This window comes from Amblyomma maculatum, chromosome 4 (assembly GCF_055883805.1).
Source record: "Amblyomma maculatum isolate TAMU_Amacu chromosome 4, ASM5588380v1, whole genome shotgun sequence".
NCBI classification, from domain to species: Eukaryota; Metazoa; Arthropoda; class Arachnida; order Ixodida; family Ixodidae; genus Amblyomma; species Amblyomma maculatum.
Window position 1 is genome coordinate 205,670,838 of NC_139347.1, and position 25,663 is coordinate 205,696,500.

Consider the following 25,663-nt stretch of genomic DNA (forward strand, 5'->3'; position numbering starts at 1 on the left):
ACTCAAAATAAAATAGTTTTTCTGTGTTTATTTCTTCATGAAATTGGACCAGGCAAACGATTTTTCAAGTAAATAATTTCAATGTAAAACAGTCTCATTGAGATCAAAGCCAGTAATAAACACACTATTATCAGCATACATGATGAGCTGAGCACTGTTGTCAATATGAATTATGTCATTTATGTACAAATTCAGCAAAAGTGTGCCTAATACTCTTCATTGAGGTACTAAACAAAATATATAAAGGATGATTTGTTACTGTTCATCTGATTCCTTGAATGGGACTTGATTCAATTATTTCCAATACCTTTGCGAGTGCTGGTAATTAAAAAAAATATCTCTACGAACGTGTGCTCCATGCTCTAGCAGATTTCATAGAGTTCCCCGATAGAATATTGAGCTTTTATATTAGCATTGCATGACATGTTAATTGGATGTGAAGCATGTTTGATGTTCACAAATGCATGCCATTTCCATAATTTCGACTCCCTTAATTGTACGAAATGTTGGCACAGAGCTGAACTGTTGCCATTGAATTGGACTCCAAATTGTTGACTGGGGGCCAATATCCAGTTGGAAATGGTCATTTCCGATTTTGATTTGGGATCAACTGTTTAGTTAAACTTGGAACAAAGCCATACTGCCGCGGTGCAATCCATCGCTACGTACGTGGTTCGGCTAGAGCAGCTCTTTAGACACAGTGACAGACACAGAGACCATTTTTATTTAAGAAACAGCCAACAAAAGTGAACTGAAAACATGGCAACTGCTCACCCCATACATGGTTACTATACAAAGGCACACTGCACTTGAACCTTGTCTAGGACGCCTAGCGCGTAGGATGCTTTCGTGAAAAAAAAAAAAAAAAACGGCGTTGTACATGGCATCGAATCCAGGTGCGTACACTTCTGCCTTTTCCCGTGCTCTCGAGTTAAGTGATCCTTGGATGGCGACTATAACCTTCGAAATGTGATGCATTTATAAAAAAAAAAAATACACAGCGGCACAAAGCCGCGGTGTATATTGTAGCCTATCGCGAGGCCTAGTTTGTCGTCTCTGCAGCACTGGAGAGAACGACGCTGGCCAAGTGCTAGCTGCAGCAGCTGTGGAATGCACGAGGTAAGTGAGAATTAAGCAGTACAGTACTTTATGAAGCAATATTCAAGACGATTATGCAGTTGTTATATAAAATGTCGATACTTCCATTAACATCGCTGAACAAAGCCGCAGAATACTCTAGCTGTTAAGCCTGTTGTGTGGGCTTAGCGTTCGTCGCGGCAGTAGAGTGACGCTTGCCACGTGTTCTGCAGCTGCTGCACGAAGACTCGGAAGAATGCGTGAGGGAAGCAGGTAATAAGCACTGTAGCACTTTATTAAATCAAATTTGACACGATTAAGAATGCGTGTATTTACGTATAGCCTGGTAAAGAGGCCTAGCGCGCAAGTTATTTTGGTGGCCGCGACGAATTGATACGAAGCCACGTGCAACGTAGAGAGGGAAGAGGAGTACGGGAGGTGCAGGTCTGCGGTCTGCCAGGAAACATTGGGGCGGCCCTGAAAAGGGCCGTTTGGATGCGCAGCGACGTGACGGCGTGGCGAACACAACGCCCTGCACTCGTCCGTGGCCCTTTGCCGTGCACCGTCAACAGCGGTGCACTACGTCGTACACAGTGCCATGGTTATATGCTGCCCTGGATGCTGTCGCGATGCTTCTACTGTAGACATTTACGAGGGTTGCGGCGATGATCTTGGAGAGCTGATCGATGCCGCGATCCCTGACATGGGCTGCTGCGTACAAAGAAAATCCTCGGCCTCTTCGCAGCATACAGGAAGCGGTGTTGTAAAAGAGTAGAAAAAGTTGCATTATGAACATAGCGATTTGATGAATGCGCAACATATTACAAAACCTTCGACAAAGAAATCTGCGTTCTTGTACCTCAATCAGGGTTGAGAATGCGCACGGCAGACGTGCGCCTCAGCATAGCAGTCAGGCAGCGCTTAGTTGCCGACGGCGGATGTTTTCGTGGAGGTCTCCATAGCCGTGGCCGATTTTTTTTTTTTTTTTTTGAACACGAGGAGCGTCCATGCCACGAGCTGCTGCTGCACGAGGTCCTGGAAGCACGTGGAGAGAGACAAGTGACACAGCACTTATAAATAAGCAAAATGAGAGACAATTTTGCGCAATTTATACTTACCTTGACGGTGCTTGCGATCTCCCGCAGGTCGTCGCCATTATCAACGTCATTCCGCCCAACGTACAGCACGGATCGGCGTGCCGAAAGCGCATTGAGGTAAACGCGCAGGCCCGCCATCGTCGAGCACTTCGGTGACCGAACGCGCCGGTGTCATGCAGCAGCGAGATCCACGAACCGAATGCCGGAATCGCGCGCGTTGCCAGAGCGGGGGCTCCTAGCGATTCCCTAGAGCGTCTAGGGACGAAAAAAAACAAGCAAACCCAGTTTTTGACTACGTCACGTCCGGTTAAGCATTGAGCCCGACGCAAAAAACGTCACGCCAGGCCGCGGCGTGTCCACCAATCAGCGTTTCCAGCCGATCTACCCCTAAACGCTTCTGGCTGGCTTGCATAGGGGTGATGCTACATTCACACCAAATCGGTCTAGGGGCGGGGCCTCCGCTTTTCACGTGATCAGTGACGTCATGGCGTCGGCAAGAAATACATACCATAAAAAAGCGCGCTCCTGCGCCTTCCTTCCGGCCGTCGATCCGCGTGCGCGCTTCTCGATCTTCTCTATCCATTCCACTGTTTCCTCGCGACCACGAGTGACGCTCCTGAACGTCAGGAACTCATTTTGTGACGCTACCTCAGCGACATACATGAGGAGGGAGGCTACTGACATTGATACCTGAAATGCGAAGAAGATTGTAAAAAGTCGGAGAGATCTCGGCTGACAACGTAAAGTATAGCTGTGCGGACTTCACGAGAGTTCGATTCGTCACCCAAAGGTAAGTTCTTTTCACAGTGACGGCGCTTCTAGCCAGTAATATATGTATGTGTATACGCATGCAAGCATTACTCGATTTTTCTTGCGCCGTTTAGCTGCAGCACGACAGCATTAAGGCGAACTGTGCAATGCTGTAATGTGAACTTTATACTGTACATAAGAGCAATAATTTCGCTTTTCGATTGTAGCAAGGATTGCGCAAAATTTATTTGCGTGCGCGCGAAAGAGAGAGAGAGTGTGTGCATGTGTGTGTATGTGAGTCATTTATACGAACCAGATAAATGCGTACCTCTTTACATGTTCTCCATGATTCATCATATGACGGAAAAATTCTTATGGACGCGTGCCTTTCCGGGTAGAGAAAGAAGTTGTAAAAATCTGCATCCTCGGCGAAGAATACTGGAAGAATGACAACTCGGTATGTGCAAGATTTGAAATTGATGATGGTTATACCTAGCTGATTTTCTTTTTTTTTTTTTTTTCATTCAACTAGCGTTAGTAATTTAGCCTTTCTGTAACCGCCTGTAACTACATATACAAATCTGCATGCACATGCATATAGATTCAAGAATGATATCAGGAGCCCTATGTGTGTGTGTGTGTGTGTGTGTGTGTGTGTGTGTGTGTGTGTGTGTGTGTGTGTGTGTGTGTGTGTGTGTGTGTGTGTGTGTGTGTGTGTGTGTGTGTGTGTGTGTATGCGTGTGCGTGTGCGCGTATGCATATGCACTCGGTATTTCGCGGTATTTCGGAAGTACTCAGTATTTCTTTGTTGAAGCGCGCGGGAAGAAAATATTAAAAATGGTGTTGACGGCAGCTTAATGATGTTAATTGAATTTGCTGTTACAATATATATGTTGTAAAAGCAGTATTATGCATATATTCATCAGCGGCAAAAATTTGCAGGACATGAGAAAATGTTTTTTTTTTTTTTCTGTAAAGTGCCGCTTATATGTCACAGCATATATGTGGGTCCAACTTTTATCTGTTTGACACCAGCTACATTGGTCTTCGATTCCATGACGCGTCCTGAAAAGTTTCAACGAACAGAGCTTGATGCGAAGGCATCGACCGCGTCAACATTCCATGACCATTAAGACTCAACAGAAACCTCTAGGGCTGCAGTGTCTGAGCCAGCAGTTCCACCAGGGCCTTCAGAAATGCATAGAAAAATTGTGGAAGGTTGGGAAAAGTGCACTTCAATTTTTTATCATTGTCATAACGAGGAAGTTCTCTCCGAAACGAATTATTTTTTTACTGTGCTTTCAGAAGGCTGGCCAGTTCTGTGCCAGAGAGTTCTGGCTTGCATGTACAAAGTTCACCAGTAAAGGAATGTTCATCTCTGAAGCCTCTCCCTAAACGAAGGCAACTGCACGACAACCCATTGGACCAAAGAAATCCGTTGAGCATCCAGCGGATGTCCGACAACGGATACTCAACGTCCGTCGGACGTCTCCAAAGGTCCGCCGAAAGTCCGGTAGACATGCGGCGGTCGTCCGAAGGACGTCCGGTGCAAAGAAAATGGCGGTCCGTGGAAAATCCAGTGGACATCAAAACCCGGACGCTCGGACGTCCGTGAATTGTCCAGAAACGGACGTGCATTTTTAAAACAGCCACAGGACGTCCACCGGAAAATTCTGTTCCATCGAGGGACGTCCAGTGGATGTGAGAAGTTGATCGTCGCATGCTGGACGTCCAAGCACTGTCCCGCGGACCAACCTTTATGATCGGTGGACGTCCGCAGGACACTTGACCCAAGTACTGATGCAGCCTGTAGTGCAGCATATCTTTGACCTCCTAATCAAGAAAGCTCATTTTGGAGTGTAAACCTGATTCACATCCTACTGGTTCAGCTCATGCTTTGCTCAATGCCACAGACACTCTCTGCAAACAGTGAAAGCAGAAGCATGTCATGCCTGCTGCATGCACTGCAAACATAGGCATTGCAGTTACTGCTTTACTAAAAGCGCCCTTGGCATCCAACAAAACATTGAGAACCAGACAGGATGCAAAACTGTCTATACACTGAAGCAAGCTCTCTCAAACCAAAAGGCCAATGGTATGTATGCAGGTCATGTCTAGATCCAGACAATATTTTGGAGTGGCGTGGCATGTATCAGTGACATGATTGGCTTTTAAGCTTGCGACAGCTTGTTTCTACACGTAGACAATGTTTTGCGACTTCCTGGTTCTGTTTCTCTGATTTGCTAGATGACAGGGGTGCTCTTAAAAGAGCAGTAACATGCAATTCCTACCACCTTGCAAATACGTGCAGCAGGTATGGCTTGTTTCCACTTATGCCTTTTGCAAACAGCGCTCGTGACATTGAAAGCACAAACCGAGCCAGCAGAATGTAAATAGTGTTGACACTCACAAATCGGCTTTCTTGATCAGGAAGCCAACTGTATACACTTCTGCACTACAGGCTGCATCAGGACATGAAAACTGACTTCCTAGATAGGAGCACAAGATGTAACTGCAATGAGGGATCCTATTTTGAAATTGCTTCCTGCTGATTCAGCAGCTTTCAGTTCCTGGGCCCCAAGGAACATAGAGCCAAATTGACACTTCATTTCACTTTAGAAATGATAGTACCTGACGCAGGAAATGTTTTAAAGTAAAACAAGGAATTTATTGAATCACGCCAAAAGCTGGGTGCAGAAGCATATGCAGAATTGCTACATATTTTGGTCAAGCAAGTACTCAAACTGTGCTTTATTTCAAAGTACCAAAGCTAAAATTGGAGCTGCACTTTGAGCTCAGCTACTATATTATTGCAACGGTTACCCAAAAAAGTAACATTTAGAAAAAGGCTCAAAATAATTCACATAGCAATCAAAAAACATTTGCCAAGCAAATGCCTGCAATGCACTGCACGTAACATCTGTTCTCAGAATACTAATTTGCACAAAAAAAAAACTAGAAGAACTTAGCTTCTAGACTTCCTTGCTGAAAGCAATAGCAGTCTAAACATTGAATTAGATCCAAGTGAACTGACATACATAACATTAGGAATACAAACTGGTACAAAAAGGAACAAAATATAAGATCTTTGCTTCCAGACTTCATTACTGAAAGCAAGAACAGAGGTCTATCATTAAATTAGACGCAAGTGAACCCACACGTGACAAGGAGACAGCGTCCACCAGTTGGCAGTGTTCTGTAACGCAACAAGAATACGAGGGACAAGACAAGCACTTACTGCCACAATTGCTCTTTATTTGGCGCTCACAGAATTTACACAGGAATGAACAAGGTGAAACATTATAACTGTGATATGTGAAATTCAACTAAAGACTTCATGTCACCGTTTCAATCTTTCCCCTTCTTGACTTCTGCATTTAAATTCTGTGAGTGCCAAATAAAAAGTTAATGAAAGAAAGTGGTTGCGTCTTGTCCCTCGTCATCTTGTCGGGCTATGGAACATCAAGTACACCCACTAGCTCTCGATCTCATCCTGACAGTGTTCCTTATCTATGAAGCACAAAATGAAAGAACAAGAAAGAACAAGAGGTCCGCGTAGATTAAATGACTAATATTACCAGTGTTGAATACAGGCCTTGATATTGAAAGAACACTCAAATAAAAGCACTTAACTAGATGCACTTGGAAGAAATCAGGTAGCAGCAAAAACATTAAAACAGACTGTATTAAATAAATATTAAAAACTAAAACTAGACTAAAAACCATGACTAGTATTTTGTTAATCACAAGCCCATCAGAGCTGGTTGAATATAGTATGTAAGCAGTGACTGGTCGCGCACAAGCACTACAAAAAAATTAATGCACTTCAGAAATACAACCTCAAAGTAACACACAATGTCATGAGACCATCATGATGCAGCTAAAAAATTAGGCCATTGCAAACAAAACCTGCCAAACTAAACGTAAAGTAGATCACATATGGAAAACAAATGCAAACATAAAACTGAAATGAAATGTACAGAGAGGGAATGGTTCTCTAGAATGGCCAAACTTTGTTCTCTGGTCCACACCCACCGGGCTACGCACACATCTTGAGATAACACCTGGTTCAAGATGGATGACTAGGCAGTGAGCAAACCTTTAAAAGGACAGCATTGCTATAAGTTTCACCTTGCAGGCTTAATCAGAGCTGGTTGAGTATAGTATGTAAGCAGTGACTGATCGTGCATAAGCACTACAAAAAATTAATGCACTTCAGACATACAATCTCAAAGTAACACACAATGTCATGAGACTATCATGATGCAGCTAAAAAATTAGGCCATTGCAAACAAAACCTGCCAAACTGAACGTAAAATAGATCACATATGGAAAACAAATACAAACATAAAACTGAAATTAAATGTACAAAGGGGGAATGGTTCTCTAGAATGGCCAAACTTTGTTCTCTGGTCCACACCCACTGGGCTACGCACACATCTTGAGATAACACCTGGTTCGAGATGGATGACTAGGCGGTGAGCAAACCTTTAAAAGGACAGCATTGCTATAAGTTTCACCTTGCAGGCTTAATCAGAGCTGGTTGAGTATAGTATGTAAGCAGTGACTGATCGTGCGTAAGCACTACAAAAAATTAATGCACTTCAGAAATACAACCTCAAAGTAACACACAATGTCATGAGACTATCATGATGCAGCTAAAAAATTAGGCCATTGCAAACAAAACCTGCCAAACTAAACGTAAAATAGATCGCATATGGAAAACAAATGCAGACATAAAACTGAAATGAAATGCACAGAGGGGGAATGGTTCTCTAGAATGGCCAAACTTTGTTCTCTGGTCTGCACCGGGCTAAGCGCACATCTTGAGATAACACCTGGTTCGAGATGGATGACTAGGCGGTGAGCAAACCTTTAAAAGGACAGCATTGCTATAAGTTTCCCCTTGAAGGCATAAGCAGTGACTGGTCGTGCATGAGCCCCCCCCCCCCACTACAAGAAATTAATGCACTTCAGGAATACAACCTCAAAGTAACACACAATGTCATGAGACCATCATGATGCAGCTAAAAAATTAGGCCATTGCAAACAAAACCTGCCAAACTAAACGTAAAATAGATCACATAGAAAACAAATGCAAACATAAAACTGAAATTAAATGTACAGAGGGGGAATGGTTCTCTAGAATGGCCAAACTTTGTTCTCTGGTCTGCACCGGGCTAAGCGCACATCTTGAGATAACACCTGGTTCGAGATGGATGACTATGATCAAGCATATGTGCTCTCTTGCCTACTTTCACCACCGTCAAAGTACTGTCTGCACAACCCGCTGAGAAACCAAGTCAGTAACTGGGAGACCTATATATCGTGACGACCTTGGCATCTGATGGCAATGGAACTTTTTAACTCTTGGTCAAAAGTTGCTGTGGCATATGTGAAAACAAGATAAACACGGGTCACGTCTCATTCAGCACCTGAAAAACAAGAAAAACAAAACAAGTTTATTATGCTTTATTTTTGCAAGGGAACATAAATAGCATATTTTCTAGAAAAAAAAATCATCACAAAAACAATGCATGCTATGACAAAGTAACATTAAGCTCTACGAAGAGCTGTTTCAGCACGTAAGCCCTTTACCTTCATTTTTCTTTAACTATCAAACGGCCTTAACCACACTCGCCAGCCAGCATTCAGGTGTCAGCCTTGTTTTATTTTGCCTTTGCCAACTCATACTTCAAGTGGAAATTTATCGAATGATCTCAGCAGCAACAAAGCAGAAAAATTTAATCGATGCTTAAGCTATCATTGAGAGTACATTACAGCAATGAAGATCCCTTCAGGGCAAACACGCCAAGAATGCTCCTCACCGGTAGCGTGCCTGACGACTATTCTCGCTCAGTTACCTTTTCCCAACAAAAGTGGTCTGGTTTATGTTTGTAGATTTAAACTACCAAGGCAAAATTGGCTATGGAGGATGGCATTTTAGGAGGCTCTAGATATTTCGACACCCTTTGATTTTCTAGCATGCATTCATGTTGCACACTAAACAGGCACATCATTCCATTTTGCCTCAATTGAAACGCAACTACCGTTTTATCTTTTTAGCAAGTGTTTGCTTTCTTTGGCAACACTTTGCAATGATGGCTGGATGATATCACAACCCTGTCAAGCAACGATTATTTCATGATGCCGCTGGCTTTTCTTGTAAACAAGACCTCTAATGCTTAGCATATTGATTATTGCATATCTAAATTACCAGTCTGAAAGTAAAAGAAAAATATGGTACCTGCTAAAGTGTTTTGCAACACAAAGTAGCAATTGAGTAAACAAGTTGCACATCCAGCAATAAAAAGAACAGTAAACTAGCATGAGGAAAATCACTGGAAATATAAGAAGCCCGCAGAATCAGACAAATAACTGCAGTATCGAGATCGTTTAACAGGGGGTAATTTACTGACAGCCAAACGCTTTGTACTGTGTGGCCGAAAAATGCAAAGTATCCATGCCCTGTGCCATGACACTACACATTGAAAAGCCCTAGGTAATCAAAATTAAACAGCAGCCCTCCATTACAGTGTCTCTCATAGCTACGTTTCTCTTGGATGTTAAATCTCATGTATCATGCAAAGACAATCAGGCTAATTTCCATAAAGTTTGGTCAACAAAAAGCTGCTCATAAAGTGCACTTAATCAACCTTAACTGTAAACTCACATTTTTTTAACAGCTTTAATGTTTCAAAACTTTTTGACAAAAACCTCCACTGTAGAGTCATAACGATACAATGGCTAAGGATAGCTTGCTTTGTTTTTGCCTACAAGACTAGAAGTTGATATCGTGAAGTACAAGCATGCTGCAATGGCAAATGGCACTGGTTTTGCCTAATCAAATTATTGCAGCTAGTGATTACAACTAGCATAAGAAACAGACCTGCACATGGATCAGCAGACAGTACTGGTTTCTTCTGTCTTTGAATTCCAGAAAGCCTTTCAGGTGCATGCCTCAACCATGATTTGATGACGTCCTCAACATTGGCCATGTTCCCTTGCGGAAATTCTCCTGCAGCAGCTAAAGATAAGATATTAGAGTGTTGTGTTCAAACTGAATGCAGACACATCAACGTACACTGAAGCATTGTTTGCTTATTTGGGCGAATTTTGTGCAGAGGTGGAATTTAACAGTAATTTTTATTTTATACCAGGTTTAAATGGGGACTTACTAGGTCTTGTCAGGCCTGTTTTGGAAAAATAGGAAAAATTATCCTGCCTCAACAGGAGGCTTTCTTGCAAAGAAACCATGCACAATCTTCCACATGTATCTGTCTTACCTATAATTGCATTTGATGTTTTCAAGCTTGAAAAATTCAGCTTGTTTTTCCTTCCAACCCAGGAGAACTTTGCTGCCACCTGGTCGCTTACAACATAGGCCAGCATGCGTTTAGCGGCCACGTTCGCATTCTTGCCACCAAGCTGCACAAGCTCGCGTACCTGCAAAAAAATCATGTACTGTTTTAAGATATGCACCTCTAGGTGCACAAGACACATATCATTTTACAAAATACTTTCTTCCTTGCTAAGCTGATTTGCACAAATGTCAAGAGTGCACCACATTTAAAAAATTATGATAGACACTTAAGCCCTGCCTTTTAACGGTATGATGCAATAGCATAGGCGATGACCCAACACGTAAAGCCCCGACTTAACTAAGCTATATGAATGTGGCTGCATCGTCTAGGTATAGCATGCCTGACTCTGCATCTAAGAGCACTGCAAGGTTGACACTCAATTCACTGTCCTGCCTCAAATCGGCAACCCAAGCTGGTAGCTCCTCCCAACCTTCTAAATCATTTGGTCTCGTTAAGTCGTACAAACCATCAAACAATTAAAGCCCGGCCATGCCAGCTACCATCTGCCAGTGCCATGCCCTTGATTTTTCACTCACAACACCAATACCACATTTTCTGAGTAACGGGACTTTTAAAGGTACTATGTTAAAATAAAGCCGATGCTCAAATAGCATAATTAAAAGCGTACTACATAGCTCACACAAGAAATAGCACAAAAATAGCCCATTTGCACTACAAGTACAAGTATAGAGTTCTGCAGTTGAAAATATTTTGCAATATTAACCATGTATATATTTATTTTAGTTTAGAATTTAGAGTTTACCACTGGAGACAGTCAGCGATGATTGGGTCACACAACTTCAAGACAAATTTTATTACTCAGATACAAAATTTTCTATGCTTCACATGAATATAAATAGCAAAACTGTACTAACAACAACTCTACAAAGTGAATGACATAGCTTTCAAGTTTTTTCACCCCTTGATATAAAAAAAAAAAAGGTGCAGTACATATTTGTACTTGTAGCTTTGTAAAAAAACCTCAAATATGGTTCATACTGCAGCTGCTTCAATTTATAGAAAATGAGCATTAAAGCTTGAAATTGCTTCAAAAAGTATTATGTGGCAACTCTTAATGAGAAAGGCATAAAAGCGCTTTTCCCTCCAGCTATTCGGCGTGCGCCGAGTTGGGGGTCACGTAAAATGGTGGTGGTGCGCGCCGATGGATGCGCGGTCTCCTCCTCTCATGGCTCTCTCTCAACTTTTTCTTTTTGGTCTGTGCCATTAGAACTGAAGACCAACCATCTGTATCCTTAATGGCTTCTTGTTAGCCCACCTCTCATGTAATATCCCTAGAGGACCTTTAAAATAAAAATAAATACATTTCAATATGCCTCCTTTAGAGCTCTCCTGGTTCATTATATGAACACTTACCAGAAGTGCAAATTTTTCTTTATCCAACTGCTCGTTGAACTTGAGCAGATCATCCACCGAAATGAATGGCTCAGTGATAAGAAGGGACTTGGTGATAACTGCTTGGCTTGGAAGAACTTCACATAGTTTGTTTAACATATCTCCATGCTGCTGCTGTGTAAAGCGCAAGATATTGAGTAGCCGGATAAAGTGCTGCTTGAAGTCTGGAAGTAGTGAAAGAGACGCAAGAAAAAATATATAATTGAGAAACGCAAAAAATATTTTGTTGACGAGTAGTCAAGGGTTCGACGAAGGTTCGTCTGGTCAGGCATGGTAGTTGAGTAAAAAGAGTTTCAGTCACTGACCAAGTCAACATGAAAAAAGAAGACGTTTCGGAACGCCCACGGGTTCCTTGGTCACAACCTTTTATTTTGTTGATGCTGCCCTTCTCCTTAATATAGTCTTAAAAATGCTGGAATGCCTAGCACCATATACCCTGCAGCAAAAAATGATGCAAGTGGCAAAATTTAATGGAAAGTTGACAGTAATTTACCATCCTAATACCTAGTAACACTATTATTTTTACTCTTCAATCATAATGTTGTATCTAACCTATGTTACTTAATGCCCATATAGGAGTCTATAAGGCAAGTTTTAAAAAAAGTCTCACTTTATACCTGCACAAACAGTTGTAAATAACCCTTGGTTAAATTATTGTCTACGAAAAGCAGAAGTAAGTTTTTTAAGAGCCAAATGTATTCATAGTTAGATTGCTTTTCAACCGCAAAAATTACTGACCAAGCAAGGAATGTCCCATCAATGACAAAGAAAACATCACATGAAGGAAAGCCACTGTGCTCACATTACCACACACTGGAGATAAAGGTGGAAAAGAGAACAGCAAATTCAGGCAAAGAGCACAAAAAAGAATCAATGAGAAAAAAGAAAAGGAATGTGTCAACTGCCAGCAACCCAGACTTTAGGTCACCAGTACAAAAACGGCAAAGGTACAGAAGAAAGGCAACAACCCAGCTAAGTGCTACATACAAATGCTACCATGCCAGGTAGCCATACAGGGGCCACTGTGCACTTTGAGCTAAACTTAACCTCTTCAGGCACGAACAAAATATCTAAGAGCCATTTTTGGTTCTCCAAGCTTCAAATGATGTGCCCTGAATAAACTGAAAGAAATCATTTTATCTTTTACAGTCATTTGCGATGTCCCCATTCGAGGACAGGTCACCTCAATACAGAAAAAGTAATGCATACGACCAGCAGAAAGTGCGCGAGCGCCCTTAGCAAGTATCGAGCTGAAAAGATGGTTAACGGATTATTGCTCAAATTTTTAATTAAATCAGTCACTTCAGAGTACGCTTATTAAAAGGTCAAAGCAATTACTATGAGCAGGCATGCACAAAAAGATGGTACTTTGAATCCGACACTTCACTGTGCATCCTTCACGATGGCAGCGCTGTGAGTTCAGTGTGTTGACATGGTCCGGCAAGTGGTTGTAGCCATTGTACCTAATGGTAGCGTCAGTATTAAATGCGGTTTAGGCTCCATTGCGACAGGCACTGGGCATTCACTACATGGTCGACCGCGCTATTTCTGAGGTGTCCTACTGCACGCAATTAGGCTGTTTGCGACGTCGGTTTGGAAGGCCGCCATGCCCAAAATAATTTTCTGTGCAAGCTCCTCAGCACTTCCGTCTCATAGGTACTCTATCCAGCTGTTGCACAGCGCAAGATAGAAAGTGAAAAAAATACCTTCACCGCCTACTTTCTAGTTCTTGACCGAATAGGGTACAGCGACATAAGGAAGTTGAGCTTGGAGTGTTTTGAAAAATCCAAAATAGCACTTTTATTGCCTTTTTGCATAGCAGGGAGCACAAAGTAAGAGTCACACCCAACCCTCAGAAAAAGGAGTATGCTGGCAGAGGCAGCGTTGAAGTGCCCTGTCCCCGTTGGAAGTGCATGCAAAGTTGAATACGCTCGTAACAAGGATGATAGCCATTATTTCACAGTCACGGGCCCTTTCTTCGATAAATAAATGCTAATAATTTGGTCAGCGAAGATTCTTAAGGCCAAAATGACAAAAGCAAGAAGCAATTGCTTTCAGCTCCATAGAACATAGCCGTGTCCATTTTTTCCGCGCTTTTCAGGCACGATTTTTTTAGTGCCAGTTCAATAAAGTCGATTTCCCGAATAAGATAAATACCAAACCAGAACAGTTTGTTGGTTACCATAGCATTTAAAATGTATCTCTTTGGACAGCTCACAAAGTACAGAAATCTCACCGTGAGGCTTATTTGGATGTGCTGACGAATGGAACAAAGGCTTCTCCATACTAAGCGCTTAACCACATATACTACTAAGTGGAAACAGTAAATTTTTACCAGAAGTGCAAAGACTAAAATCTGAACTTACCTTCATCAACAGAAAAGCTGCTAGAAGCCTTATCTGCAAATGGAAGAACGAGCAGCCGAACCTTAGCATTGAATGTATAAATTTCTTGATAAAATAAACTGAAGCAAAATCCATCACTTCTAACATTTCACAGTGTAACTATGCAAACTGTCAGCATTATGAGTGCATGTTTTTTGTTTCATTTTCAACTCTTTTTTTGACTGAATTGTCGTAACTGTGCTGATATGCTCATCTAAGCTTTCAATAAATGGGCAGAAATGCGACATTGCAGTGCCTTTTATGCCAAAGTATGCAGTTAAACATGGGTATAACACTAGACTGGCTACGAAAACACCTGCTTTTTCATACATGTTTCCGTTGTCAGGCTTCCCGTCACCAGTGCCTTTAGGAACGGACTTCTTTCTTTGCATCATCAATGCTGTCGGCCATCCCCGCTGCCCTTGCGTTAGGTTTCTGCACTGGATTCTCAGGATCAAATGTGCAGTGAAGATGGGTGCACAGGCTCACATCTTTTTGTCATATTTTTGCTGCTTTTGAGCATGAACAGTAATAATTATTGCTAGTGTAAAGGGGAAAGCAGTGGAGACCACTGCATCTGCCATACAGATATGGAAACCGTGCTGGAATGCGGTGCATTGGAACGATTGCAGTCCCTCCTTGATATTGCAGATGTTCCTCTCATTTCAATTCACGTCGTACAGTGATGAAACTTCCACGTGGTTCGGCTAAATTTCCAGCAACTCAGTACTAGCTAACAGATAGTTGGCACACCAAATTTTTTATATCAGTCAAACACTGCAACACCTTCACTATTTGGAGCTCTCAAATAAACATGCTTGAATAGAAGCGGTTATGGGAGATTTAGAAACATCATAATATCAAAGAATTTGCTAAATGGAGGTTCATTAAATCCAGGTTTAACTGTAGTTCACTGAAACAGTGTCCAACTAGAGCAGTATGATGACACCACAGCATCTGAAAAAGTACTCCAATAAACACTTCTGAAAAATCCTGAAACAGCGGTATTAACTCACCTTTATCTAAAAGATAACGGTCGCCAAGAGATACCAGCTCCAGGCAATCATCTGGACAGTGAAAAAACAACCAGACATTACACCACTGTTTGGCTACACAACACCAGAAATTCTCCAAATTTTACCCCTATTCGGCACAATGGTGAAGTCTTGACCAAAACAATTTGCACACTCTTTATGTCGGATTCATAATTGTTACCCATAACAATGAAATTGCTACATGCATTTCAAAAGCTGAAAAAATTCAAACTTCTTAATGCTTATTGCCCAGGTGCAAATGAAATGCAAGCATGGCCACGAATCATACAAAACTAAGCAAAGCAAAGTAATCTAATCTGTCCGAACCTTAGCCACACTCTTTTGCCACATTCACTTTGCTTTGCCACATCGACCTTTTCCATCTGCCTCAGATGAAGAGTGAAAGGACCAATTTTTGAAGTTATCTTAGCTAATAAATCTGTGTAAAACTTTCATCTATGTCTTTCACATTAAGTTCTACAATTATGCAAAAACAATAGGGCCTTGCCAAAGACAAAAAGTTACTTAAGCAAATTAGCCTATCATATCATGATGCTGGTGTAAAAGTTTCACACATAGATACGTCTATTTCTGTTGACGAAACTTACTGATTTGTATGTAATACGAGGTTTAACACCCCAAGCAATATGAAACATGCAGCATGCTATAGTGGAGTGCTCGGGATTAATATGAGCCACCTGGGGTTCTTCAATGTCTGCTAACATTGCACAATGCATGGGCACCTTGCATTTCGCCTCCATCGACATGCATCCACTGCAGCCTGGACCACTGTTATGTATCACTGTTATGTATTAGAATCCAGGAGTTAGGTGCCCTAACCTTCAAGCCATCACATCAGGATGCTATGTTTCAAGTGGCAAATTCTTCATGGGCTTAACCCTTCATTCATTAAAAAACAGAAGCCCAGGAAAGTACATTGTTTCATCACCTGGATTAGTACAGAAAGAGTGTGTTCTTTTAGGTGGCTAACTATAATTTACTCGTTTCTGCCCTTATGCGAGTTGAGTAGGACAAATCAGAAAGGAAATAAACATGACAATGAAAGCAGATTCCCCACTTGCTTACCCTCACTTTGTGTGGTGTTTTGTACAGCACTCTGTGTGGCGCTTTGCACAGCACTTTCAGTCACGGTGCTAGGCACAGTAGAGGACAGACCTGAAAAGAAAACAAAACGAAGGTTGCCTATGATAACTATAACAATGCAGCCGCTTAGCATTTTTCAAGTGAATGATCAATAACCTTGAGGAAAGTCAAGGGGCACTGATGGAGCGTTCGTCACATGCCGCACTTTCACCCTGGGGTAGTCTGATTCTTCATCATCAGACCATGCCTGGGGTGGCCTTCTAATCCTCTTTTGTGGCACTTCAGTGTCACTACTAAGCTCAGAGGTATATTGACTTCTGTCGAGCTTCTTTCTAGCCAAATCATAAGTACCTGGAATAAATTTTCAGATATACAGTGCTGCAGACTATCACAAGCAAAAGTGCTATGTCAACTGCATTTACCAAACAGCCCCTTCACAGATACGTCGAACAGTTGCCAAGATGAGTCTGGTGGTGCTGCTTTTCGAACTAACGACACAATCCTGTCCCCTTTTACATGAAGTGGCCAAGCACACTGCCTGTCACTGATCCATGAAGACGGAACAACCTCCACTTGGTCGTGGTGCAAAAATTCAACAATGGCATATGCCATCTGAAAAATGAGAAAAAAAGAAAAGATAAATCTCACACCCACATAAACAGAAGGACAACTGAGACTGCTTTTGAAATTGTTAAAACATGCACTAACCAATATTTGTGTCAAAGAAACAGGCAATAACAGAGGTGAAATATGGTTGAGTGACATGTCAGTTGGCCGTGTGTAGCTCCGGCACCACTAAAAACTTGTCACCCATTGGCAGTTTAACCATCTTTTGCAACCTATACAGGTGCCATATCTTTGGTAATGAGGGGGACGATACAAGACAGATGCCAATCCTGGAGGAATTGAAGGGCATGGTGTACAAGTCCTCTTTACCTAGAATTCATAGCCAATAATGCACAGCTCATTTGAGTCTTTCAGGTGCGCTATGTTTTTGGCTACAATGACATGGCCATCTTGCAGAAAGCAGCTGTCTGTCATTTAGAGAGATCGTGAAGTTTTCAAATTTCACCGTTCTGTACTCAGGAGGGGAGCACTCTGGCAACAGCAGACCTTGCGTGTGCTGATGGAGCAGAAGAGGTGTTTCACTCAATGGCTCCCAGTTGCATGGCTTGCAGAATAGGACGGCCTAAGCCATCCTATTCTGCAACTGCTCTAGTGGCTTCCCATGTTTGCGAAGGCATTTCTTAATGGCCTGCATGTTGTTCTCAAATGGAAATGCACTGAAGGAGTCCAGCTCACCATGTCTTTCAACATCAGAAGACAGATGTATTAAGCAATGTACATTGAAGGAAATATGTTCTTCTCCATACAGATCACCAAAATCTGAAACAAAGCACCTCAGAAGCTTACCAGCATATGCAGCATGCTGACGACAGAGAACCTTGTTAGCAAGGATGGAAAGGGAAGCATGAAGAAAGAGAAAATGCTGGTACAAGTTGTCTGACAAACAAAACTTCAGGATGACTGGGCCAGTGTAGAAGAGAAAAAGCCTGAATTCAGAAGCCTTCCAACGCTCTAGATCTTCAAGCCCTCGTGATTTGCGAGGAAATTCTCGAGGTATGAAGCTATGCAACTGACTGCTCTGCTCACTGAAATTTTGACGATTAAGTGGTCCAAAACGTACTCCTAACGGTCCAGAAACCCACAAAGAAAGAAGCTTTTTCATGACACCAAGAAGCACAAGGTGCATATAGTCCAAGGGTATGTCATCGACACAGTTGATTGGGAGGTCCAAAAGAATTGACTTTCCCTTATGATGCTCACTGTCATGCTGGTTTCTGAAACTTGCATCTGTACGCAGCGAGCAGTCCATTTCCAGAAATACAACTCTTCCATGCAAATACTGCCCTTCCACAGTGCATTTGGGGCAGCCACTGTAGCCACCATGCCCTTTTGTAGCCATTATAAAGGCTCGTGCAGGAGCATCACACACAATAGCCTTCACGGTCACATGTAAAATTTTGCCATTGACAATGAGGCCTTCAGAGAGCAAGGTCTGCAGCTCAGAAACAAATGGCTTCAGAAAATCACTGGAAGAGTCTGGCTTTGAATGCCCTGCAAATGCACCAACAAGAAATGGTGTTTCATCACCAAAGCCTTGAGCAAGGCACTGAATAGGCCAGAGCTGCATCCTTGAACTTTTTGACAGTGGAAGACCATCAACATTGAATGTTAAAGTAATCATGGCAGGCGGATTTTCTACTTGGCGCAGCAAACGAAGCAGTCCATCTGCTAAACCAAAGTGGCAGTAGTGGCCTGGTGCTAATGGGGTAACCGCGCACTGTTCCCGTGGTTTGCGAGGAGTACGCAGAAGCGTGCGACCATCTTTTGGGAGGTCCGACATAGCAGGATGACCTCTCAATATCTTCAATAGAGCTGTCAGCGCACGCCTTTTGATTCCGTGCTTAACTGCCCATTCCCGCAGATAATTTCGGAAATCTTGTTCATCTCGACCATCACATTGCGGCGTCGCTGCTCCACTGTCACCGTCTTCGGCACAAGGACAAAACTCTAAATCCTGCATGGGCTCATTGCACCGTGAGCGATGCAAACTTGCGCTCAAAGCAGCTGAGGTAACTAAGCTGCCATCACAACTTCCATCACTACTATAACCTTCTATAGAACGTCCAGCAACCACCACAGTAGGCCCAGTCCCCAACTCGCGAGAGGTTCGTCCTCTCGGTGTGCATTTACTTGCGCAGTCAAGCAGCATCAATGACTTCTTCGCCTCCCGGGTGGCCTTTTCACATACGCGAGCATCACTTCGTTGCTGCATAGCCATAATGAGTATGCAACCGGATAAATAAAACTAGCTGAACAACCAATTAACGCCACGTGTATAAAAAAGCAACTACACGATTCCGCCATAACAGTACGTCCCGTTTTCATACTTACAACGAACCTAAATCGGCTGAATATTGAAACAATGGCGGGCAATTCTTACCACAAACGAACTCACGTTTTGTACTGCTGACGCCGGCTGGTTGCAACAAGTTGGCTCCAGCTAGCTTAACGTACGAAACCTGCAAAGAAAAGAAGTACCCAAAAGTACGCACTAGGGCTACGCTACAGAACGAAAAAATCGGTCTTACCGCTCTCAGGAGTCACGCAAGTGACGTTCGACAGCAACGACTTTCGAAGAAGCGAGACAGCGATACGAGCGCCGCGCGCGCGCTCGAGCATCGGATCGGCTAGCAGTGGCTGTTGTTGGCTGTAGCAGAGGGCCGCCGTACGGAGATGGACGTGTATTAACTCTAGACAGATATACAGAGCAGAAAACATATGGTGCCTTCAAATGCAAAAAATACTTATTTTTGACGCATGCAACATTCTATTTTATAACGAAAACACATATGAGTGCATTTCAAAAATGTCAATCGTGCAGAAACGTACAACGGACGTCCAGAGTATTATAACACGACGGACTGTTCATGCATCCAAAATAGTGAATCCGCTGGACTTCCGTTGGTTTGAAGTTGATGGACATCCAAAAACAAATATCCGCAGGACCTCCGATGGCTTACTACCGGTGGGCTTTGTTAATGTCCGGAAAAAGACGTTCAGTGTACGCCCAGTGGACGGCCCAATGCGGTCGCGGACGTTCGGATCTAAATCGGATGTCCGACGGTCATTTGTGGTCCAATGGGAAATGACCCCATTACAATCATTGACTTAGAAAGGCACAGTTTTGCCCTATCTCTCATTTCACCAAATAATTCAGCCGTTTTTTTTTTTTTTTTTTTTTTTTTTTTAACTGAAGGGTATAGGATGACGCCTCAGTAACCTGTGATTCATTGATACTGGTGCCTTGCAAAGTAACTCAGGGGACGAATTTAGACAGGCAAGGTAGAGCAATAGGGCTAAAATTTTATATGGAGAAAATGAAAGTAACACTTAATAGGCTAGGATAGCAAATAGGAGTTTACAATAGGTAACAAGGACCTGGAAGTGGTTAGGAAATATGTCTTATAAGTACAGGTATAACAATCGCCTCTCTCTTCGATGGCAGTCAAATAATTAGAAAAATAAAATTGACTTGGAGTACATTTGGCAGGTACTAGCTCTCAGATCATGAATGACAGCTGCCCAGTAGTATACCTCAAGAAGTAAATAGTATATGTGACAGTTGTATCTTTTCGGTACTGCCTATTGGGCAGCATGAGAAGGCTAAAAAAAAGGTTTCAACAGAACTTTTAGACAATTTAGAACTTTTTTCCAACAAAGCTTTGCGCAAATACATTTTTTTTTTTCTATCAGGAGCTTGCGACAGCGCAACACGACATCGTAGGCACTATACTGTGTCAGCTTGCTGCTTATCTGCTTATCTGATTCTAATTTAAGATGATTAGCATTACCAGCATTTGTTGTTTTAGTGGTTATTTTATTACATATACAAAAGGAAAGAAAAGATGTTTGCCAGCCCCGGTATCTGATATCTGAAGCACCTGAACAGGGGCGGTGGAATTGAAGGGATAGTGAGGCACGGCCGGTCTCGAGGGAGAGAGCGCGCGCTCTTTCTTACGGCCTTCTCAATCGCCGCGTGAACAATGGGAACTTTTCTCCTTGAGTCACGCTCTCCGCCGCCGCAAGGGGCGCGACCTGCTCACTGTTCGCTCCGCATCTGCTTCAGTGGCGGCGGGTGGCTTTTGCCTAGTTTTGCGCTGTCGCCCGCGGGTTTCGTGGTGAGTGCAGCCCCTAAATGAAAGATTACAGAAGGTAGATGCTGCAGCGGCATCCTGTCAGCGTGCTACACACGTGAATGGAGTCTTTATATTAAAAAAACGCTGTCGCTCAGCACGCTCGACAAGCATATGACATGTATTGCGGCATTGTATCTACTTTTGTTCATTTTAATCTGAATTTTTGCCCAAGCCTGTACAAGAAGATGAATAAAAAAAAGTGAATGAGCAGTGATCACATCGATGCTTCAAGGCAAACATAACAGCAACAATGGCAAAACCGTCTTTCAGCGCTAGATGAGAAACCATCGATGTAACACCGAAGATGAAAATAATTTTATAAAAATGTAATGTAAGTTGCACAATGCTTACATGGCATAAAGTGTTAGTATTATAACGTCAGAGTAAACGATTTTAAGTTTTGTTTTCAATTTTGCTTTAATTTATAGACCAGCAAATGTTTTATGTTGTATTATAAACATTATTTTAATTTTGCAAATAAACGTTGGTTTAATGAAATGTTTACATGATATCATGATTATTTCATGAAAAAAAAACAGGAAATCTATTTCAAGCACTAATTCCTAGCAATATTTTCTTTCTTTTTCTAGTATGTTTTTGAACTAATAGTTCCTTGTAACTATCTGTGCAGTAATGCCTGCCTTAGAGAGCAATCGCTGCCCCATTATTTTGGTAGAATGCGTTGCTTATTACACATTCGCCACTGTTACTCAAGGGACACTCCTCAATAATGGATATAAAAGTATTTATTCAGAGGTGACTATAGGAGTTGTATGTCGCGCTGTATTGTGCGCCTAGGCACCTAGTGTCGACACCGACGAAATCATTTCAGCTCTACCGCAATCAGTAACCGAGGAACTGAAAGAAGTGATGGTATCTCCTGTCATCCCATTACCCACTGTCACGTATTCTGGTTTAGCTTACGTCGCTGGATACATTGTGAAGTTAATCAGTGACTTCGGGTGTGACGTGCTATCCTTCTTGAAACCAGCGAAAGAAGCAGCCCCATGTACACTATTCTGCGAGGACAAGATTCTAGCGGACTGCATTATCCAAAACCAGGGTTTGTAGCCCTCTTGGACAAGGTTGTGTCTTTTTTTGAAAAAGCTGTCGTGCACCTACCACCTTGAAGTCCTTCAAATCTTAATCCAGCCAGCACTTGAGAACTCACCTTTGCTGAGTTGCCCGGAAGGCATTGACAATAGCCAAGGTCCGCTTCTTTAATATGTGAGAAATTTCTCAGACTCCTTCTTGTCAATTATGCTAAGAATGTGACAGACAGGAACGAAAGGCCAGCTCTTTGTGTGCACAAACCGTCCAAAAAGATTTTGAGTCTTTAATTTTCTAGCCGCATGCACCGTTTTGATGAATGAGTGCAATGCGTTAACTTTGAAGGATAGTTTTTTTATTGCTTGCTGCTCTTTTCAATTATGCATATTTGTTTATGCCCATATTTCCTTGATTAAATGTTTTTTTTTACTACTGGTATTAAACTGACTACGACTGTCTACGTGTGCGTCAGTCGCGAGACTACGTATACATCTGCTGTCTTTCAACCTACTGATTTATTTTAAGCGAAGCTAGAACAGCTCACTCCACTAGACAACTGAAATTTTAACTGTATGCGTAAATTTTTGTTCCTTACTCTGAGTCTGAGACGTGCTATGAATTTTCGTCAGTGCCTGTTTTGCTCTAAACGAAAACGGCAGTGGTTGGCAGAATACTTTGAATATCCACCGAACAGTTTGCCATGCAGACTAGCGTCAGGTCGCGTTATACCTGCTTACAGCTTTCAAAGGCACATTGCATAAAATGGTACATATAGTTCTGTGAAAAATTTAGGGGCAAAAAGTGTTGATGTAAGTGCACCCGAAACTTCATTCGACCGTGCGCGACAGCACTGACGAAGGCGCGCGCGCTCTCGCGCGCACGCGCATTATTGACTATTTTATTGCTCATACACGATAAATCAGACGCTGATTACGGCTTCTTCCTATAAGCCATAAGGGGTTAAATATCAGGACCTGCCGGTTGCAACCGATGCGGGCGGAGCGAAGAGCGAGCGCGCGTTTCCCTTGCGCGTGAACGGCTGTAGCGGAGGAGCAGCAGTGGGGCGGGGGCGACCCCACCGAGGAGCGGCGGGCGGTGGAACCAGACCCCATTGGAGAGGCCGTAAGAGAAGAGAGAAACGCGCTCTCCCTCGAGACCGGCCGTGAGTGAGGAAGGGGTAGAGGAAATCAAAGAGGTGAACGAGAGGGAGAAAGGACAGGGTAGGTAAAAATAAAAAATATATATGTATACACTATGACACAATATACAGTAGTTCGCTTGAGGCCCAGGGTAACGAATGCAGCGAGCTGCCAAAATGCGGCCAGGAAGGTAGCTTGCTTAACTTCCTTCAGGTCACTTGCAGCTGCCTTGTTACTGTATACGTGTTAGTAAACTATAAACTTTGGCTGATATCTCATATGCAATGCTGCTTGGTAAAGCACTCACTTCATTTCAGTGTTTACATGTGTATATGCCATTTTTTGTTTTTACTGTGAGCAGTCTTGGAGACGCAGCCGCTCGTTTATTCTGGACAACTTTCGCATCCTTGGCTCCCTACATGCACAGTACATGTACCAAGGTATATATATGTGCATTATATTCAGTATTTTCATTTTATTTTTCAGTGCATGAGTATTGTTTCTGCTATGGATAGCAATTTGTTAAGTGACTGAAAAACATTTATAGCTACAATTAAAACATATGAGTGTCAATCTGTGAGGCCACATTGTTGCCATTGTCGTTGGTATTGTCTGGACATGCCACACCCTATACCCAATGAATTACCTGTATAGTCATTCCACCAAACTGAAATTGAATCTGGGTTGCAATACACACTTATACGCTACAATACCCCAGCACTCAACCCAACACTACGTCTCGTAACTGCCACACTTGTTGGCTGCTTACTGCACCGAGCTACTCCAGCACTTACTGTTAGCACTACACACCCATATATTGTTTTTTATTTATTTATTTATTTCAAATACCCTAAGGGCCTTTGCGGGCATTACATAGGGGGGGGGGGATTCATCAAATAAACACAAATAATTTACATTACAAGCAAAGAAAAAGCTGTAAGAAGAAATAGGTGCACAAAAAACCATGAACAATTTATGTAGCGACATCTAGATGCTAGAATCTAAGAAAGAAGACATCTAGAATGAGAGCAGTTAGGGATAAGAGTAGATGGAGAATACCTCAGTAATCTGCGATTTGCTGATGACATTGCCTTGCTAAGTAACTCAGGGGATGAATTGCAAATAATGATGACCTAGACAGGAAAAGTAAAAAAGTAGGCTTGAAAATCAATATGCAAAAGACTAAGGTAATGTTTAATAGCCTAGGGAAGGAAAAACAGTTTACGTTAAGTAGCGAAGCACTGGAAGTAGTAAGCGAATATATATCTATTTAGGACAGGTAGTAACAGCAGATCCGGACCATGAAAGGGAAATAACAAGGAGAATAAGACTGGGATGGAGCACATTTGGCAAGTACTCCCAGATTATGACTAGCAGTTTATCGGTATCGCTCAAGAGGAAAGCATACAACAGTTGCATCTTACCTGTACTTACCTATGGGACTGAAACGTGGAAGCTAACAAAGAGGGTTCTACTAAAGTTGAGGACAACGCAGAGGGCTATGGAAAGAAAAATGGTAGAGATAACGTTAAGAGATAGGAAGCGTGCAGAGTGGGTCAGAGAAGTAACTCAAGTCACTGACATTCTAATGGAAATCAAGAAGAAGAAATGGGCATGGGCAAGACATGTAGCGCGAGGAAAGGATAAGTGATGGTCGCTTAGGGCAACAAACTGGATTCCAAGGGGAGGAAAGCGTAGCAGGGGGCGGCAGAAAATTAGGTGGGTGGATGAGACTAAGAAGTTTGCAGGGGTCAAGTGGATGCAGCTCGCACAGGACCGGGTTAATTGGAGGAATATGGGAGAGGCCTTCGCCCTGCAGTGGGTATAGTCAGGCTGAGGATGATGATGATGATCTAGATGCTTAAATTAGCATTACCTCATGGTATAGACATCCGCTCGCTGGTCCTTGTTGTCATCCATGGCTTGGGCTTGCAACCTCCGACTGCTTGCTCCTTCACACCCTCGTAGGATAGTCGTGCATGGCGTGTGAGTGCCGTACATATAAACCAGTATCCTTCAGTGCTCTAACCTCACCCAGTATTATTGAGCACTAGACTGGCTTCAGCATTTTGCGCTGCCCTAGCTTAAGCATCTGTTGCGAAATTAAATATTAGCAGCCACATTCTCCTGATGTTATTCTTGCTTTAAATGGACATCAGTATACAGAACAACAGAATGATGATGGGAAATCGTATTTCCACAGATACAACACAAATGGAGTTTTAGGCCTCAGGAAAGCTTTAAATAAATATTTAACTTGATCTCAAACAATTCAGGCCTGCCATAGTCAAGCCCCCACTTCGCTAAAAAAAGAAAAGCAAACAAACAGCAACTGCACGCTAAAATGCAAATGCATATGGATACATTGACGTCATTTGAGAGGCTACACATTTCACATTCATGCGACGCAATCGTGCGCAACCACTGTCACTTCCTTGATACTGTCCAGACCTGTACCTGCTCATTGTGCCTTACGTTCCCTATTCCT

The 25,663-nt window shown here is 42.5% G+C and overlaps 1 protein-coding gene, 3 long non-coding RNA genes and 1 pseudogene across 4 annotated transcripts; all 5 read right to left on the reverse strand.

Annotated features, from left to right (window-relative positions):
• Positions 1-1,868: 1,868 nt before the first annotated feature.
• On the reverse strand, positions 1,869-2,547 carry LOC146194061 (uncharacterized). Its single transcript, XR_014706906.1, has 2 exons — positions 2,196-2,547; positions 1,869-2,112 (listed from the first exon to the last, which is right to left on the reverse strand). It is a non-coding gene; the product is annotated as an uncharacterized LOC146194061 (long non-coding RNA).
• A 5,348-nt stretch (positions 2,548-7,895) lies between these two features.
• Positions 7,896-14,096, reverse strand: LOC146194062 (uncharacterized). The gene is made up of 5 exons (XM_084602960.1): positions 14,068-14,096; positions 11,663-11,865; positions 10,211-10,370; positions 9,814-9,951; positions 7,896-8,359 (listed from the first exon to the last, which is right to left on the reverse strand). The coding sequence occupies exons 2-5, from the start codon at positions 11,798-11,800 to the stop codon at positions 8,349-8,351; spliced, it is 447 nt and encodes a 148-aa protein (XP_084459086.1). The 5' UTR covers positions 11,801-11,865; positions 14,068-14,096; the 3' UTR covers positions 7,896-8,348.
• A 1,000-nt stretch (positions 14,097-15,096) lies between these two features.
• On the reverse strand, positions 15,097-16,554 carry LOC146194063 (uncharacterized). Its single transcript, XR_014706909.1, has 3 exons — positions 16,380-16,554; positions 16,206-16,295; positions 15,097-15,152 (listed from the first exon to the last, which is right to left on the reverse strand). It is a non-coding gene; the product is annotated as an uncharacterized LOC146194063 (long non-coding RNA).
• Positions 16,555-16,658: 104 nt separating this feature from the next.
• LOC146194064 (uncharacterized) lies at positions 16,659-19,515 on the reverse strand. Its single transcript, XR_014706908.1, has 3 exons — positions 19,379-19,515; positions 19,246-19,309; positions 16,659-16,835 (listed from the first exon to the last, which is right to left on the reverse strand). It is a non-coding gene; the product is annotated as an uncharacterized LOC146194064 (long non-coding RNA).
• LOC146194065 (uncharacterized) lies at positions 16,990-19,162 on the reverse strand (annotated as a pseudogene).
• Positions 19,516-25,663: the final 6,148 nt, after the last annotated feature.

What these genes read in the sequence shown, in the direction of transcription:
- LOC146194062 (XM_084602960.1), bottom strand. Translation starts at nt 11,800, where the DNA reads ATGTTAAACAAACTATGTGAAGTTCTTCCAAGCCAAGCAGTTATCACC. An exon ending in AAGAAAAATTTGCACTTCTG is followed by an intron (nt 10,371 to 11,662) that starts GTAAGTGTTCAT and finishes ATTTTTTTGCAG; the next exon opens with GTACGCGAGCTTGTGCAGCT. An exon ending in AACATCAAATGCAATTATAG is followed by an intron (nt 9,952 to 10,210) that starts GTAAGACAGATA and finishes TCTTATCTTTAG; the next exon opens with CTGCTGCAGGAGAATTTCCG.